General features: G+C 39.1%; 1 protein-coding gene across 2 annotated transcripts in view; it reads left to right on the top strand.

Annotated features, from left to right (window-relative positions):
* The window catches only part of CLTC (clathrin heavy chain), a 55390-nt gene that overhangs the window by 6975 nt on the left and 29866 nt on the right, over positions 1-18549 (top strand). For both annotated transcript variants that reach the window (XM_067565757.1, XM_067565758.1), the window contains exons 2-4: positions 13330-13537; positions 16838-17106; positions 17597-17758. In XM_067565757.1, the coding sequence (XP_067421858.1) occupies positions 13330-13537; positions 16838-17106; positions 17597-17758 (639 nt within the window). The remainder of the gene's footprint in view (positions 1-13329; positions 13538-16837; positions 17107-17596; positions 17759-18549) is intronic.

The raw sequence follows: 18549 nt of genomic DNA, 5'->3' as shown, positions 1-18549 counted from the left end.
ACTAAACACAGGCTGGATAAGTTGAGGTTGAAATGCAATCTTCTGTTCCCACTGTGGTGCTCCCATATTACATATATGGGGCTGTAGGAGTGGAGCAATCACAATTGCAATAGTAGGATGAGCTACGTCTTGACTTTGAATTTCCTGTTTTGTCATCGTATTTAGGATCTCAAACTTGTATAATAGCTGTGTGAACTTAAAAGGGACTTAAGGGAGCCTTGAAACTGACAAGGATAGAGCTGAGTCATGTAAATGGCTACTTCACAACTGTCTCTTTAAAGTGTTTTCCTACTAGAGTCCAACAGTAAAGTTTTAGCCAATACAACCTGCTTTCCTACAAACATTAATATAGAAACTGGATGAGTTACTTGAGTCTTGATATATCATTAAATTAGTTTTGAGGTCTGATAATCCTTCTGACTTGCTGAGGCAGCTCAGATGTTCCTAGCACAAGGAAGCTTCACCTCTGCAAGTGAGTGCTCTTAAAACTTCTGAAGTTCTTTGGCTTTTTCTAAATGACTTTCCCAAATGCAGATTCTAGTGGAAGAGCAGTAAATGCAACACAGGAATGTTGGTTCTGTATGAGTAAAACACTAGTGTGTTTTGAAAGTGGTGATATGCTCTTATGCATATCAAAAACTGTTTCTTACTGTACTGGTAACAGACAACAGTGTATCATCTAGCTCTTTAAACAAGAATTGCTCCAAAGTTACATTCTGGCAAATGCCATCATAGCTACTTAAACATTCTGTAACATAAAAAGGGAGTAAGAAACTCTCAACTTGAGCTGCACCAAATGAACTAGTGCCAGCAAGGCTTCCTTAAGCATGTACACTGTTTTCAGTGTTGTGGTCTAACTTGCAATATGAATTGGCTGTATAAAACTTTACAATGTTATCCTGACTAATTATTGTATTTCCTTAGGAAAATTAGAATCTTAACCTCTATAAAACAAAAATTGTTACAGATCTTGCAGTGCCCAGGACTGTTTGGCTTCCTAGTCCTGTAGATAAACCACTCTTTGGTGGTGGAGATATGGGAATTTCTCTCTGCTGTAAGAACAATGGGTCATATCCTGTTGTTCAGTGTTGAAGCTAGGAAATAGTGCATTCTCAGCACTTTTATGCCCAGGGGCTGGGGGGAGAGTGTCATAAGACAGCATTCTTTTCAGGAAGGATGCAACAGTTACTGCTTTCAGCATATTTTCATCAGGTTTCATACATTTGTTATCATACTAACAAAAATGATGGGGTACCTCTGATGGTAAACCACTCAAGATACTAACATTTTACATCACAGTAAAGGCTGTCATACTTACTACTGGAGAATTTTGACTTACTGTAGTACAGTGGCTGTTGACCTTACAGTAATGCGTTCAGATGAATGTCATAATCTAAAATTAATGGCTTTAGGCAAACCATGGAATTTAGCTGACCTCACCAACCTTTGGTTCTGTTTTTAAAAACTTGTACTTAGCTTCAGACTGGATGCAGAACAGCCAAAACTTTATGAAGCAGCATTACGATAACTTTGATGCTTTGTTTCTATAACCACTTCATGAACTACAACAACATTGGAGAGACTCACTTTTTGGTTATACTTTCAGAATTGGTAAGGTGTCCAGTGAAATTTGAGCTGTGATGTAATTGTTCCCATCCCATATTTAGTTTCTGAAGTGAATATCTTATGACTCAAATTAGGCTAACCTTTGTTCTTTTCCTAATTCCTCCCCTGGAGGCCACAAAACAAATGGCAACAGATTTGAGTTTTCCAGTATAGCGTAATAGCACTTAAATTCTTTCTTCCCTCCGGTGGAATATTGTCCTCTTGAAAAGTAGTAAATTTAATGTGAAGGTAACTTCAAGTACTGTCTCTGCCTCTGAACTTACCTCCCAACACGTTCAGTTTTGTAACCACCATTTTCCAGTATTTAAATACTTTTCCTAGTTCCTGTAAGAGAACCTGCACAAATGGGAAATGATGACCCTAAATCTGCACAAAATAAACTCTCATTTGTTACAGTAATCTCCAGAGTTGCTTATAACCAAGAGTGGGTTAAGTTTCAGTGTAGATTGATGGGTATTGTTAGAAGGAATTTTTCCAGTTTTTAGGTATTATAATCATTAATTGAATGGGTTATCTTATTGTAGGTTAGTTTTAGTGTTAGTCACCAGAATAGGTCTAACTTCATGGAAGGTAGGACTGAAATATGCTTCACTTACTAGAAAGCATAGTGATTAACACCATGTGTATACCTGAAGAAGAGCTCTTTGTAAGTTCAAAAGCTTGTCTTTCACAAGCAGAAGTTGATCCCATAAAAGATATTACCTCACTAGCCTTGTCTTGTGTGGGTTCCTTATAATTTGGGTAGGCACTTAGCACCCACTAGCATGGACATCTATGGTAAGTCCCAAGGTAGACTGAATGAGAAACTGTCTTGAACTAAGAAGTTCTGACTTCTGTTTTAATAATGAATTTGGTAATCCTATTCTGCATTTTCACTAATAAGAGTAACTTTTGAAGATGCTTGTGATTTGGTCTATAGCCACATACTCTGCTCTGGAGGTTCCTTTTTAAATGGGGACTAGAGGAGACTCTCAGGTGCCTTACTGCAAACTAAGGCCAGGGTCTACACTACAGACCTGTATCAGTGCAGCTATATCACTTGGGGATATGTGAAACTCTCACACCTGAGCGATGTAATTCTACTGATCTAACCCTCAGTGTACATAGCTGCTGCTTCTAGGAGGTGGATTAACTATGCCGCGAGGAGAAGGTCACCCATCAGTGTAGTAGTATCTTCATGTACAGTGCTACAGCAGTGCAGCTGTAGTACTGTACATGAAGACAAGCCCTGAGATCAATTCACTGTTTATGTCCACATCCTTTTCACATTTTGTTAACTTGCACTGTGCTGAACTAAAGAGTGAAGAAAGGGTCCCTGCCCCAAAAAGTTAAATTTTTAAAATCGGCCACCAGACCAAGGATGGTGCAATCATTTTGCATCATAGTTGTTCCTTTAAGATTTTTCTCTTGGCTCGTCCTATAGTAATAAATATCATGACATTGTAAACTTGCTCCCCTGTTCATACAGCCATAAACTTGGTATTATGAATTCCATATTGATTTAGTTGGAAGTATTAACTTGCTAGTGGAGCTCATTAGTATCTGCAGCAATGGCAGGGATCACACTATTAGCAAAGCTGCTGTATCAAAGTGTTTTTTAGAACATTTGTGAGAGCCGTTCAAGGGTCTCCATGACTATCACTTTCTTATGCCCTGGCTCTGCTTATCTTTTGATAGCCAAGATGTGTGTCACTCTAACTGAAGCAGTTTAAAGTTATTTTAGTAAAATGTTTGGAGAGGTGAGTGAAGTTCAATATAATTTTTTAAAACAAACTTATCCCAACCCATGAAAGGTAAAACCCATCCAGCAGCTTTTTATACACTAATTATGTTTTAAAATGATTCCGTGTAGGCGGTAACATGCTGTGAGGCTGTGTGTGAGAGAAGCTGCATCTGTCTGCATTTGTGAAGAGGTTTAGAGACAAGGTGGGTGAAGTAAAATATTTTATTGGATCAACTTTTTTGTTGGTGAAAAGTTTTTGGGCTACAAAGCTCTTCAGGTCAGTAAAGTGAAAGCCAGTTTAAATAATTAGAGCTTCAGAAGCTGGTTGAGTAGGTACCCTCTATTAAGATTAGCTTCTACCTAATTCAACTTTCAAGTTAAGCAAGTGAATCAATGGATCTTGCATCCAGTCATACTGTATAAAGACAATCTTAGGGGTGCAGTGGATCACCTTTAGGAGTCCTGGGATCCTAGACTGAACTAAAACTAAAAGCAGTCATCACAAATGATGCGTCATTGTGTCAGAAACAGCTCCACGGAGAACACTTGGGTTGAAAGTCTTTCCTGCCTCTGAGCCTAGAGTTGTATTCAGTGTAACTGTAGCTGTGTTGATCCCAGGATATTAGAGGCAAAGTAGGTGAGGTAAATCTCATATTGGACCAACTTCTGTTGGTTAGAGAGACACTCTTTTGAGTCAGAGAGATCTCCTTGAAGTCTGTTGGTCCAGTATGAGGTTGCCTCACCCGTCTTTGCTCTGTAGGCTCAGATGAAGTTGAAGGAAATTTCATACTGGCATTCCCACACAATGCATTGCTCTATTTGTGCTAACTGGGGTCAGCTTATGAAGGCTTTTAATGTGGTGAGCTCACCTGGTGCCTAATTAGCCTACAAAATATCTTAAATCTAGAAAGCAATCTGTACCCTGGGTGCACATTGAGGGTTGCCTGGAAGGAAGTTCAAATGACTGACCCTGGGTCAGTGAGGTCAAACTTGAAGCAAACTAAAGTGTGTATGATTAGAGGTTGGGACGGACATGAGGAGTGAGTGCTTGACATCACTTACCTGTGGGCAGAATCTGAAGAGGTATTTATGGGTTTAGTCTAACAGTCTTGCTGGCTAGAAGGCTAGTGGCTTAGTCTGGTAAGGGAGCAGATTCTCTTGGTTCTGTCAAATAGTGCAGATGTCTAGTATATTTGGCGGATAATGGCTTGTATCAAAATACTTGACCCCAAGTGTAAGTTCCTATCTGATGTGAGTGGGGAAGCTGAGAAGATTACATCTTGCACGTACAGAAAGCAATCAAGTACGTCCTATTGTAAGACACTTCTAGGGCTATTGTTCAGATGTTGAACCATGGAAACCTGGTTGGTCATATGGTGGCAGCTTTCCACTGGACTTGAAAGGCATAAATAGTACTAATAGGTAAAAATATAGTAGTTTACACACTTAAGTGCCACAAACTTGCAATAGTCCATGCAACTTTCTGTTGAGGTGTTGTCACCACTCAGTTTCTGAACTCCTGTTACAGATTTGTATGCAGCAATACGTAAGTTATTTATATGGTGCTCTCTGGCCCTGTGTTGGGGTGGAAAAAATCCTTCAAAAGTAGCCAGAACTTCCAATCTGAATGGACTAGCTATTTTGTCTTTCTCCGCTAACCAGTAAGGAGGACTCTAAAGTTGCTCACCTTATCTTGTTTTTACTGAGATTTTTAAATAAGTCCCTGAGAACCTCTTACATTTCTCTAGGATAAAATTACAGGGGCGTTAAACATTCCAGTAAAGTTGCTCTCCAAATGCTTGCACATCCCAAACTACAGAACAAATACAGCTGCAGTTGCATAGCTATTTATGGAATAAGTTTCAAGTGTATTTTATGATTAAGCTTATTTTGTGTACAGTTTTATTGGCTTCCTTCCAAATAATGAGAACTAAATCAAGTGTTTCTAATACAAATTTGAAGGTCTTGATGTCTTGTTAGTTCTGATTTATTGGAATGTATCGGGGGGAATTTTCATAGAAGTGATACATGCTAACAACCTGAATGATCTTTTCCCTATCTATCACATCTACAACACTAGACCCCACACACATCATTCTTACAATGTTATTAGTCAAATGCAGGAAATTACTCCAGGTTCCTTTATGTAACTTTTAAATAATAAACAATAAAATTACCCATTGGTAACCTTGTTCACAGCTACTGTTCTCCACTTTGATTATTGCTGCTGCTTCCCTGATGCCCATATAGCTCTTGTCTAAGAACACAGTTGCTGAATTCTATTTGCTAGTAATCAAACCATATCTGTCACTCCAGCTTTTTCCCCAGTACTTGCCCATACACAGAAGGGCCCTGTGAACTCCAGGACACAATGGGACGTGGAAAATTAACTTGTTGTTCCATGAAATACCCTTTGGTCCCATCCCTCCAGTATCCAGGTGCATAATTATGGCTTGGTCATCAATGAATATTTTTGTATAACTTGGTTTTTTAAGAAATGAGTGGCAAACACCAAAAACAAAACCCCCCAGCCTACCTCTATGGGCTTGATAATTGTGCAGGTCCAGCTAAGATAGTGGTCTTCCCACACACAATGTACTAGGGAAGATGGTGGTCTGCTTCATGAGTCCATCTTCTCCGCTTCCTAGGCCTCATGAACATATGGCTTTTGTGGTTTACTGGCTGCAAGCTGGACTCTGGCTCACTCTCCCCCACTACTACTACTATAGAACTATGAAGGAAGCATGCATTGAAAGTCAACCAATTCCCCTTTGAGGGGGGAGATAAAAAGAACTATGGATGCCTAGCCATAGCAAATTAACAAATTTTGCTGCAAAAATGAATTCAGTGGGGTCTTGGGATGGATAAAATGTTAAATTCCATGGAGTTCGAGGCCCTGAGGGAGCTGACTGGAGCAATCCGTATCTCTTAGCCATTGTTTTTCAGGCTCTTTGTATGTTTGAATGTGCATTGGTTTACACTTGGCTCAAGCTTACCAAGGTTATCTGCAACAATAAGGGCTATATAATTTTTAAAATGAAACCTGAGGTACTAAAAAACAACTCTGCAGCAAATTCCACCATTAAAGAATAAATGGGGTTTACTTAAAGGTGATATAGAACAAGAGTGGAGAAGAAAAATAGAATGTATATCTTTCTGGCCTTTGTAGGCTTCATAAAGGCCCAAAGGCAAAAGCAATTAAAAATTTCAAGATGCGAAGCTTTATTTAAAAAGTCCTGTTTTGCCAGAGATCCCTTCCCTTAGTTGAAGGGCCGGGGGTATTAGGAACATGGATTTTAAAAAGTTTTTAATAAAATAACCTTTTTTCTCAGGTTTCACTTGCTTAGTCCCAGTTCTCAAGGTTTTATTGTCTTGTAGGGCAAAAAATGTATATGACCTGAATTCCCTATGTATAACCAGGCAAGAGAGTCTTTAGCAAAATCAAACCAAGCCCTTTATACATAAACAGCACACATCAACTTTCTCATTCCTGGGTTACCTTTAAACTTCCATGCACAGTAGACCATTATGGAGCAAGCTCCCCAAAACTACTTCTGTGGACCACAAACACTAGCCCATGTTAAATAACCACTTTAACTCCGCATTTTATTAGAGGAGCTCTGAGCAAATCTAACGCCTTCCTGTCTTCAAATTCATCCTGTCTCACTGTTTTAATTGTAAACTACTGGTCTTCTGCCTACAGACATACAATGGGGCTTAGCAAATTTAAGGAAGGTTGTTGAGGTTAGATGGTCATAAAAGGTAACAACTGCATGCTAGTCTCAATTTTTAGTTTGTGCTTAAAGCATCTGAAAGAATGCCATTGGCTTTGTGTACCAAGAAGTTCTATTGCCTGATAGCAATGTAAAGATCTCTAACACTTACTATTCCACTACAGTTGTTATGGGAAAAACTGTGTCCTACATGAGTTTGTAATTGATGCTGGGACATATAGTGATGTTCTGAAGGCTGTAAAGTTAGTCCATGACTATTTTTGTAACTATTGCTTAGGTAGACTTAAGCAAAGCTAGCTTTTCTTTCCTCTCTTATTCCATCACTTCTAGAATTAGAATAGCTGGAGCTCCACGTTGACCATACACAAGTAGGGAGTAGGTTGAAAGCTGGCTAGGGATGAACTGAATGTTTACTAGGCTGTCAATGAACTTTCATTGTTTTGATGCATTCACCATCAGAGCTTGTATCATGTGGAAGAACATTCCATTCCATTCCATTCCATGTGCAAATGCTAATAAAATCAGACTAGTTATACTATACCTGAGCTGTCATGGTGAACTTCTAAAGCTTGGACAAGATTTGTGTAATAACTGAACTTCAAAGATTCCATTTCTACACCAACATAACTAGGATTCATCTCGACAAAGTTAAATTGCTACTTACCTCTGCTGTGTTAATCAACCTAAAAGCAATCTGATAATACTCGTATCTTGTGGCACCAGCATCAAAAACACTAGTACATGGAGCACTACTTCTGGCAGATGGTACAATTTGATCATGATTATTTAAGGTAAATCTGCCTTGAGTGGAAGTTGCCTAGATACTGAGAACGCTAAGTCCTGTCTTCACTGGGATGACTGACTACCATCTGCCAAGACTTAACCATTACAGATAGAGTAACTAAATTAGAATTTTAAAAACAGGTAAACTGTTGAGTTTAGGGCCATAGTCTATCCAGACATGGATAACTTGAGGGCTAGTGCAGAAAAATACAAATCTGACTTTAATTGATTTGAATGCAGTGAAATTTAAAGTCTACATTTTTTGATAGATGTGAACAGCTGTGCATTTGTCTAACCCCCTCTTTCAGGCAGAGGTGAAATATAGATCAAGTTCCCAAAACTAATCATCTTCACCACAGAGAAGTGCTCTGGGCAGGTACCGGTAACACAGTTCTGGAGCATTACAATTGCTTGCAACTTGAACAACTAGTGAGTGCCATTGTTCTATAGATCATAACACCATAGTTGTGGTGGTTTAGCTAAGGAGTAGTGTGGGGGGCAGGGGAGGAAACATGCTTTGTAATCGTCACTTCAGAAGACTCTCCAAATAAAAGCTCTGCAGACAATTGAAGGGAATGAATGAAATGCAACTGTAGCACATATCTATAGTAAAGGGAGTGGTATGTCTTAGCCATTCACAGTTAGATGTGATGTTTAAGAAGGTGTGGCTTTTACAATAGGATTGTGCTTGGTCATGTGTCTAAGGCAAGTCATGCTGTGAGTATGACACTCCCTGTTCAGGTGGAGTGTTTCAACTTGAGTAAGGAGAGATTATGTGGAAATCACTAAATGCTTTGGGTCCAAGACCTTGTATCATGACCTTCTAATGCGGGGGGAGGGGGGAATGGGGAATCCTTTGAACTGAACTTTTCTGTTAGCCCAAAAGTGGATATGCTTTGTGATCTGTAAAGTTTGCATCACCTGGTTAGGAAAAGATGATATAACTCTGAACCTCTTTGCACAGACAACTCCAGCTGTCTTCTAAAAGTTCCTATTTAGCAACAGTCAAAAATATTGACTTGAAAAATCCAACCTTTAAAAACTGAAGTTCTGTGTGTACAATCCCTTAAGGAATAGGGTGTACCCTCCCAGGGAGGGAGAAAGGTTGTGAAACTAAAATGCTAGAAGAATAATATGCAAAAGGTACCTTTATACAGACACAAACTTGCATAGGCTTCCATTTTGATCTCCAGTTACCCAAGGTAAAATTAACTCTTGAAGTTCCTTATGCAGATTTATTTCATATGCCAGTTCATTCAGACCCCTTAAATTAGATGTATTTCTAACATGCAATCTGTCCTTTCCCAGAAAGTCAAGGGTAAAGTTAACCCTAAATTGAATAGAAAAACAGTTATTCAACATATAGAATTCAGGCAATTCCTTGCTTGGATCCCACAGCAATATAACTACACACTAGCCTTAAGGTGAAATTGTACAATGTTTGCTTGGGGTCTGCATTACATTTGCTGAAGAAACTAGAACTTTGACACTTTTGCACACAATTCAGTTCATACAACCATTTGGAACTTTATTATAGTTTAGCAAGGATAGCCTAACTAGGGCTGGGCTCTTGATGAAATCATGCAACTAAAAATAATGGGTTTCTAAATCTACTTTATTTAGTGCCTCTGCCAGACTGCAAGAAATATGGGAAACATTTGCTGAAGGTTTTAAAATGATCAGGTTGTGATCTACCATCTCATTTCTTGTGCAGGGCTTTCTCTTTGCAGAGATTGGGGGGGAGGAGCGGGGGGGGTGAGCAAACTAGCTTCCATGAACTGTTTCTTCTTGGGACCATTATCTGGGCACAGGCTTGGGGGTCAGGAATTGTACCAATCTTTGCCTCAAGGCTAAAGTCAGAGCTGAGACGATAAATGACTTGTCTTGCGGTTCAGGGCAATTGCATTTGTATTCCCCCTCTTTGGCCCACCAAGGGCGCACACTGTAGGCTCCAGGCTCCTCAATCACCTCTTTTGGGCAGAGACCTGCCTCTCTCCCTCCTGACCAGGAGCTTTTTCAGGCTGCAGTTTCCTGTCGATACTGATATCTAGCAAGCTAGACTGCCAAAACTAGACTGTCTGTGCTTTGCTTTTTCTTTGAAGGCTATGAACAAGGTAAACTGCCAGCAGTTATAAGTTAACACACAGCTGTCTAAGAAAAATGTGCTTGCTTATAAAGTGAAAACATTAGAGAGGAAACATTAAAACCAAAAGAACATAGATGCATGCTAATAAGCTTATCAGAGAGCAGCCCCCAACTCCAACCGCGACTCTGTAGGAGTCAGCCTTTCAAACCTCAAAGGGGTTTTCCTTTGGTTACAAGTTCATATCAGCTTTAACTCAACTAGCATACCTACGAATAGGTTAGTCTCTCATTTATACAGCTTGAGCCTTTGATCGTGAGACTCCAGTAATAGGTAATCAGCAGACAGTGGCCATCTCCTCAGGCCATAGATTCAAAAGGCTGTTTTTTTGCATAACTGGATCTTGTCACTCATTCTCTCCCAAGTGGTGCTCAGTTGTGTGGGCTGCTTGCTTAAACCGAAGTCTAGTAATGTGTGGTAAATTGCAATGCAGGAGATGCGCAGAGTTCAATGTGGTCTCACCCATGCTGAGAACAACATGGTTGCAAAGTGAAATAAAGCAATAAACTTAACTTCATTTCCTATTACCAGCTCAGGCATTCAGGAGAAATGTATGGGATGCTTAAATAGAGGAGAAGGGTGTGCTGAACTACAATATTACTGTAGTGGTTAGTCTCTGGCTCCTTGGGTAGCTGTGACTGTCTGTAAACACAAGACACTTAGCTCTTTGGAGTGGAAGAGTGGCTTGCGTTGTCCAACAGTGACTGGAAGGATAGTGGGTGGAAATTATATAGAATTAAAATTATTTTAAATGTATTAAATGACTTAGTACATTCTCTGTCCTTAAGGGTTGTGTTTACAGAAAAAACACCATCCTTGCACCAAGGAGCCCAGTGACACAGCACAGTCAAACACAGGTGAAAGCTTGGTTAACCTACCTATTTGAACAGTGCCTGTTTAGTAAGCTTTTTAAATCAGACCTAGACTTTCAAACAGTGTGCAAACCTTGATGCAGTATGAATACATGCATGTAGAAAAGCTGCCTTGTACGCTTTTGCTTGTGTAAGTTTGAAAATCTGGGCCACAACAGATCAATCCTGCATTGAAGAGCCACATAGGAGAATCTGATTACTTCGGGGGGATCGGAAGCTGTTCAACATTAAATGTTTTGTCTTGCAGATCAGAAGCTTAAAACTACTTCTGCCATAAAGTGAACAAATATAACCTAAATATGAATAATGGGATAGATTAATCTAGAAAATATAGTAAAACTAATATCTGAAGTGCTGTGAAAACCATAAAGCTCACAATACCCTCATGAACTAATTAGGAATTTCCCTGGTTGAGAAGGAGGGAAGTAGTAAACTCTGTTGCCTTGAGTAACCCAATAGTGGCTTGGGGTAAGCCTTAGGTTTCTGACTCCAATCATGATACCCTAAAATAGATCATAGGGAATCTTTCTAAACATTGCTTTAAGGCATCCTCCTTTCTAATCTGGTACCCTGTAGGTTGGTTGCTTCTAAGTTTTCCCAGAGCACGGTGAAAGGAATTCAGAGGTTGAGCAGAATAGCACAGTATGACACACCCTCTTTATCACAGCATGCAAGTGAAGACTGTAATGGAATTGCTAAGGTGGAGCCTTTCATAAAGACTGCATGAAGTATAGCTGATAAGAGACTGTTAGAAAATTAACATTTTACTCAAACTTAAAACATGGTTTCCAGAATGATGTTCTTCAAAAGTAGCTTTGGTTTAAAGACCAAACTCTTCCAAAGAGCCGTGTATTTGACCTCTTCACTTTCTCATTCACTTTAGTAACCAAAGCATGTTTAGTTCTAAACACTGTCTAATCTTGGATGAATGCAAAGGTCTGAATTTTAAGTGGTAGAATAAAAGACCACTCACTTCTCCCAACCTTACTGTGATACTAACATAAATTAATTGTAAACCTATAGCTCCTGTCATCCAAAGACCTAAGCTTTACATAACAAATGTCTCATTCCTGTTAGGTAGATGCTGTTATTCCATTCTACAAGTGAAGAAACTGAGGCACCAAAGTTGTCATTTTATGCTAAAAGCCTGTTGGTTAGAAAAAGGAACAGAATCCAGGCCTCGCTACTAGTAATTTCAATACTGTGACTTTCAGAAAAATACTTGTACTACTGAGCTTCACAGGCTAAACTTTGACTTGAATTTTAAACACTTGAAGCATTTAAAATTAAACAAAGCATACTCCTTTCAAATACTTGAACTTAAAAAAACACAACTGCTCTACTTCTAAAGTAAGCTTTTAATCCTCAAATTTCTTGAGGCAGATCAGATCTAAGCAGGAAGGAGTGGCTGGCTGGCTGGTTCAGTAAATTCTTCATGCAGTAGTAGACAGTTACATGTGCTCCACCCTTGTCCTTCTGTGAAGTGTTATCTGCACTACTTGGTCCACTATCCTGACTTTGTGTTTTAATGCAGCCCTTGTTAAACACTTAATATTGTAAGAAGCAGTAAGTGTAAGTCTAATTTAATCAATACAGACATGGTTAAGACGAAGAGAGAACTGCATCTAACATACCTACATTTATAGTTAATGGTCTAAAATTCAAAGTGGTGTTGAGGTAGTCAAGTGCAGAAATTAAATCCTGAGCCTGTTCTTTAGAAGCTAGGTTGGGGATAGCTGAATAATGAATAAATCTTAATCCATTTCAATCAAAACTGTACTTGGACATCACAACAGAGATCACTCAGATGCAGTCCAGTTATCCAACACACTGCTCTCGATTCCTAAATGAAGCCATTCACTGTGGCTTTAGTATACATGTTTTGGAGGGAGATAAGTTTCTGCTAGTTATGTGGAAGGCATAAATTCCAGCTTGAGGGGGGTGATACATGTTCTTGAGCACAGTGTGTTTTGAGCTAATGCACTAAAATAGAAGTATAGCCTTGGCAGTATCAGCAGCAGGAGGGGCTAGCCACCCAAAGTATCTGCCTATGGTCTTGGATGGGATTGTATTTGAGCAGCTAGCTCCTTCTGCCACAGCATCTAACCCACTTCTATTTTTAGTGCACTAGCTCAATCAGAGATAGTGCAGGTATGTCTCCTCCACCTGGAATTTGCACCTTCCAGCTCTCGTGTAGACCTATCATAAGTGTCTTTGTTCTTTTAGACCATGTACTCATGGTCATGTAATGGAAGGCATGTTTGAGCACCTCTGTATCTCATGCCCTTCTTGGCAATAGAAGACCCATCCTAGGGAAAAGTTTGCAAAAGAATGCTTAGACAAAGCTTGATGGCAAAGCTTGTGGCATAAATTTCATGAACTTCAGCTGATGACCATCCTGTGTAATACAAGCACTTAAAGTGACTAAACTTTGTTTTTGTCTTCTAGCTCCAAAATCTGGGGATCAACCCTGCTAACATTGGCTTCAGTACTCTGACTATGGAGTCAGACAAATTCATCTGCATAAGAGAGAAGGTAGGAGAACAAGCACAGGTGGTGATCATTGACATGAATGACCCCAGCAACCCTATTCGCAGACCAATTTCAGCTGACAGTGCTATCATGAATCCTGCTAGCAAAGTCATTGCACTAAAAGGTATGAAAAGAACATTTTGTGTTTTAAGAGCTGAGCATATATTGTATAACTTTCCATCTAAACTGAGTTGTTCTGGGCTAATCCAATGTTTTTTGAAGAGTGATGAAGTCATATTCAAAGACTGAATCACATGTTGGGCTGACGTTGTAAAGGAGCATGGTGGCTGATGCTCTTAAACATCTTAAGTCTCTTTTTCCCAAAATTCACCATGGAAAAATCTATATCCTTGTGTTAGCTATCCTCTAAGATGTCATCCCAGAGCTGTTGGATGAAATGCTGCTGAGTTCCAGTAAATTCTGACGACTTGCTGTTTGTTCTTTAATAGTCTAGTATTGGTCCTAATACAGCTTGGATCAGGATTTTGCTTGGTGCAGAATAGATGGTGTCTAACACAATCTTATAGCATGTGGTGGCCAGTCCAGATGTGAAAGCCAGAGAAATAGTTGTCTGAATTCTTAGTTAATAGTTTCACATGGAGCAAAAAAGGATTTCAGGTGACTCCTTGCTAAACCTCCCTACCCCAAAAAAGTTGGACTCCCTTCTTCAGAGGGGAGGATAAAAGGATTATTGCCATCCATTTATTCTCAGATCTGACTCCTGGGGGTTTTGAGGGTGGGGAGATGGGGGGTGTGCCAAGAGAATCAAACAGTTTTATAGTTCAGGGCATTTTTGAGAAATTCATGGGTCACTACATGCTCTACAGATTTACAAGATATAAAAATCAAACTCTCTCAAGCCATGTGTTACACAACAAATTACATCCTACCTAATTCAGTAGAATTATACTGCACTAACTGTTCCATTGACAGTTATGTTCCAAAGACTACTGCATATATGCCCCTTTTTAGGGAGGATAAACTATTTTGAAAATCAAATGATTAGCTTAATCTTAAACAGAAGTTGCATAAACTAATTCATGAGTAATGTCCATCTAATTTCCAAAATTAAGCAAATCTATTATACCCTTCTCATTTGAATCAGATTTCTCTTAATTTTCTCATTTATTGTCCTGTATTGCTTTAAAGGCAGATATTAAATAGTTACATTAAGTTAATCTTTCTGAGGGTTTTAATGTTGTACTACTATTTTGTTTGTTGCATCTCTAATGCTTTCTTGTGTATGCAGATGGTGAGTCCTCAATTTAGATTGTATTAGTTTTTGTCCTGTTCTATGAAAAGAGAATACCAGAGTCCAAAGGCTTACAGGCTTAAAGGCTTACAGTGCACGTTACTTAATAATTAAGGTGTAAGAGCAGACAAAGACCTATATGCTAATCCCTAGAGTCTTCAGTGCTACTGTAAAGAATAAGGGAACATTGTATTCCAAATTTAGGAAATTACTTTGAAAAGTATCAGTTTGAAAGCTCTACACTTGCACTTGGCCTAAAGCAGTAAACTTAGGACACGTCAGGCTTTTTATAAACAGGATTCTGACTTACAACTCAAATCTGTTTGTTTTTCCCTTAGTGTGCTTTGCATATTGTGTGGGATGGAAATAAAATTGGAGTGGTCACTAGTTCCCTACAACATAGGGGATCATGTAACTTTGATGCCCCATACTTGAAAAATAGCATTATGAAATGGTGCAAAACAAGGCATTGAGACTAGATGAATTCTAGTACAGTAGAACCTCCTCCGTTATGAACACCAGAGTTACGAACTGACCGGTCAACCACACACCTTATTTGGAACTGGAAGTACACAGTCGGGCAGCAGCAGAGATTGGGGGCAGTGGGGAAGCAAGTACAGTACTGTGTGAAACCTAAACGACTTTAAAAAAAAAAAAAAAAAAAAAAAAAAAAGGGGGGGGGGGGGAGGGAGTTTAAAAAAAAAAAAGACAAGGTAAGGAAACTGTTCCTGTGCTTGCTGCTTTTAACAGTCTTAATTTAAATAAAACATCTTCTGCACAGTAGTTTCAAACCTGTATTTAGTCAGTGTTCAGTTGTAAACTTTTGAAAACAACCATAATGTGGTATTCAGAGTTAAGAACATTGCAGAGTTGCAAATAACCTCCATTCCTGAGGTTTGTAACTCTGAGGTTCTACTGTATGTCTCGCACGTATAACACTATACTTTGCATTATTTGCCGTTCAGATGCAGCTTTCTCTGTTTCCATCCTTGTACGCCTTGCAACATGATTATCTTCTTAGCAGAGTGACTGTCAACCAAACCTAGATCCTTAGTAGACTGATACCCTGACCCATATGGGACTCCTGTCTTGATCTTTAACTCTGCGACCTAATTCTGAAAATAGACAACACAAACTCTTGACAGCTAGCTTTTAATAGCTACCAATGCAAATGAAATAGCCTCTCTGTCTTGCAAGTGTGAAGCTAGCTATTCCTTCACTGATACATGTGCCTGTTAATAAAGGGAATAGCTTGAACTTTTTGTTCCCTACATTCCCCTAATATTAGCAGCTAGCTGAGCCAGAACTTGGCATGCCACTCCAAGCTTTTTTGCTTCCCCTTTAAAAGTAGCAGTGAATCCTCCTCATATGCTAATATAATGCAGAATGACTCTAAGTAATTCTGGTGGAAGAAGGAATGCAGTAGGTGGCAGCACTTTGTTTTGGACATGTGTACTTATCCTTCTGTGTAATTCAAAACGCTTCCCTTTCCCTACCTTCTAGAGCTTGCATTAGTCACTTGTTGTGGTTCTCCCCTTCTACCCTTCCCATCTCCTATATAGTTTTATTAGTCTCTGGTCTGTTGCAGCCAAAGATCCTTTGTTTGTTAACCTGTTAGCTTACCAACTTGTAAGGGTTTTGGTTAATGAAACAGAATTACAAACAAACCTGACAAAGAGCCCACTCTTTGACCCTTTCATCCTTGTGCTTTGTTATACTTGAAACAGATGTGGACAGTTTTTTGACAACTAGCAAGGTCTTAGTGTACCTTATCCTTTTTAGGAGAAATTCAATGGAATGTGTTCTTAAATCTGTACATTTAAAAATGGGTTACAAGTAAGCAATAAAATCTGTAATTGTTCAGACACTTGATGTTTTCACTTAATTAAAAAGCTGTTTCCATCATCTGTTCAAAATTGGTTAAGCAACAGTCAGTGCAGAGGTTAGTTCTTTTGTACAACCGTGGGAGCTAATAATACGAGCTTTAGAAATGTCTGGCGAATAGTTGAGCTGATCACTATGAATTTCTCTCAGGCAAGTGTAATGCATTATGAAATCCTCCTAAGAGGAAGGCTAAATGCTGAATCTAACTTCATCGTGCAGCTATCATGGTACTTGAAGGGGGAAACCACTATTAACTCAGCTTTATTAAGTTGAACTTGTATTTTTTAGCTGGGAAAACCCTTCAAATCTTTAACATTGAGATGAAGAGTAAAATGAAGGCTCATACTATGACTGATGATGTTACCTTCTGGAAATGGATCTCTCTGAACACTGTTGCCCTTGTAACGGATAATGCAGTCTATCACTGGAGCATGGAGGGAGAATCTCAGCCTGTGAAAATGTTTGACCGACACTCTAGTCTTGCAGGCTGCCAGATCATCAACTATCGTACAGATGCTAAGCAGAAATGGTTACTTCTGACAGGCATATCTGCACAGGTACTTAAGTTATTGATGAGACCAGTCTGGAAGGCCCAAAACTTGACTGACACCCTTTTTTGTAACCTGAATAACTTTCCCTCAATGTGTAATGATATTCTATGGTTCCACTTAATTGTTAAGACTATGAATATTTGATACAACAAATTCTATACTAAGGCCCAAGACTCATCCCAAGGTACCCACAAGTCTCCCAGCTTAACTTTGAACAAACTTTATTTGGAGACCATATCGTCTACATCTGATGTCTTACCTGGCCCTTTCAGTTTTGTTCTTATCATTCTGATGCAATGGATTCACTGCACAACTCAACAAATCTGATTAGGAAAAGGAATTCTGATAACCCAGGTTACAGACTCAAGATGCTGACTTAAGCACTCAAGCTGAACAAGCTGTCTTTCCCACAACAATCTGCCAGTACTTAAGGTAGTAGTATATTGTGGGGGGGAAAATACCTTCTGTCACTAACTTCTCTTTACATTTTGTTTAGCAAAACCGTGTTGTGGGAGCCATGCAGCTTTATTCTGTTGATAGAAAAGTGTCCCAGCCCATCGAGGGGCATGCAGCTAGTTTTGCTCAGTTCAAGATGGAAGGCAATGCTGAAGAATCTACTCTCTTCTGTTTTGCAGTAAGAGGTCAAGCTGGAGGCAAGGTAAACTCTGATTCTGAACACTTTGTTTTAGCCTAGGAGTAAACAGAGAAGATCACAAAAAGCAACCGTAGAAAGGTAAAGCTGTAATAAATACATCTATATATACTTTCACCGAGGTTTAGTGTTTGCCTTTCCCCTTGTTTTGGAAGGAAGTACTTGCTTGTGTAGGAATCTTGTGGCTTTTAAGTGACCACCACCCTCAATGACTTTTTTTTTTACATGCACATGTGTAAATCTTAAAACACTGCTCCTAGCAGAATCACTACCAGAACCCTTAAGTAATCATAGATTCTCCAAATGAGTTATTAATGTAATGAATAAACCGATATATTAGGGACATGGAATACTTTAGTGATGACTTGTTCAGATGTCCAAGTACCCAAAACTCAAACTGAAGTAAAAGCTCTGGTGCTTGACTTTGAAAACAAACTATTAAAACCTTTTTAGGTGGCAGAGCTCTTCCTACTTATTCCCCTGATACTAGAAAATGAGCACCCTAATTCTTAACTTCAGAGGATTCCATTAGGAGCTAAACTTGGGTTCTCAAAACTATTTGGAATAGCAAATGAGTTTGACTGAAAAGATAAAAGTGAAAATAAAATTTGCAAATGTTTAATTGCTGGCTGGCTGACTAATGTAATAAAACAAACCGTACCGCTTACTAACTTTTGTAAGTGGTCACTGAACTTGAATTTTTCTGGAATATTGTCAGATGGGAGGTGTGTGGAAATACCTATATTACTTATACTACACAAACTGAGTAACCAGTACTGGCTTTTCATAAAAATATT

The sequence above is a fragment of the Emydura macquarii genome, unplaced genomic scaffold (assembly GCF_026122565.2).
Source record: "Emydura macquarii macquarii isolate MOO-44397 ecotype Brisbane River unplaced genomic scaffold, CSIRO-AGI_Emac_v2 contig_2699, whole genome shotgun sequence".
Taxonomy (NCBI): Eukaryota; Metazoa; Chordata; order Testudines; family Chelidae; genus Emydura; species Emydura macquarii.
Note: the sequence above shows the minus strand (reverse complement) of the source record. Positions and strands in the feature narration are given on the sequence as shown.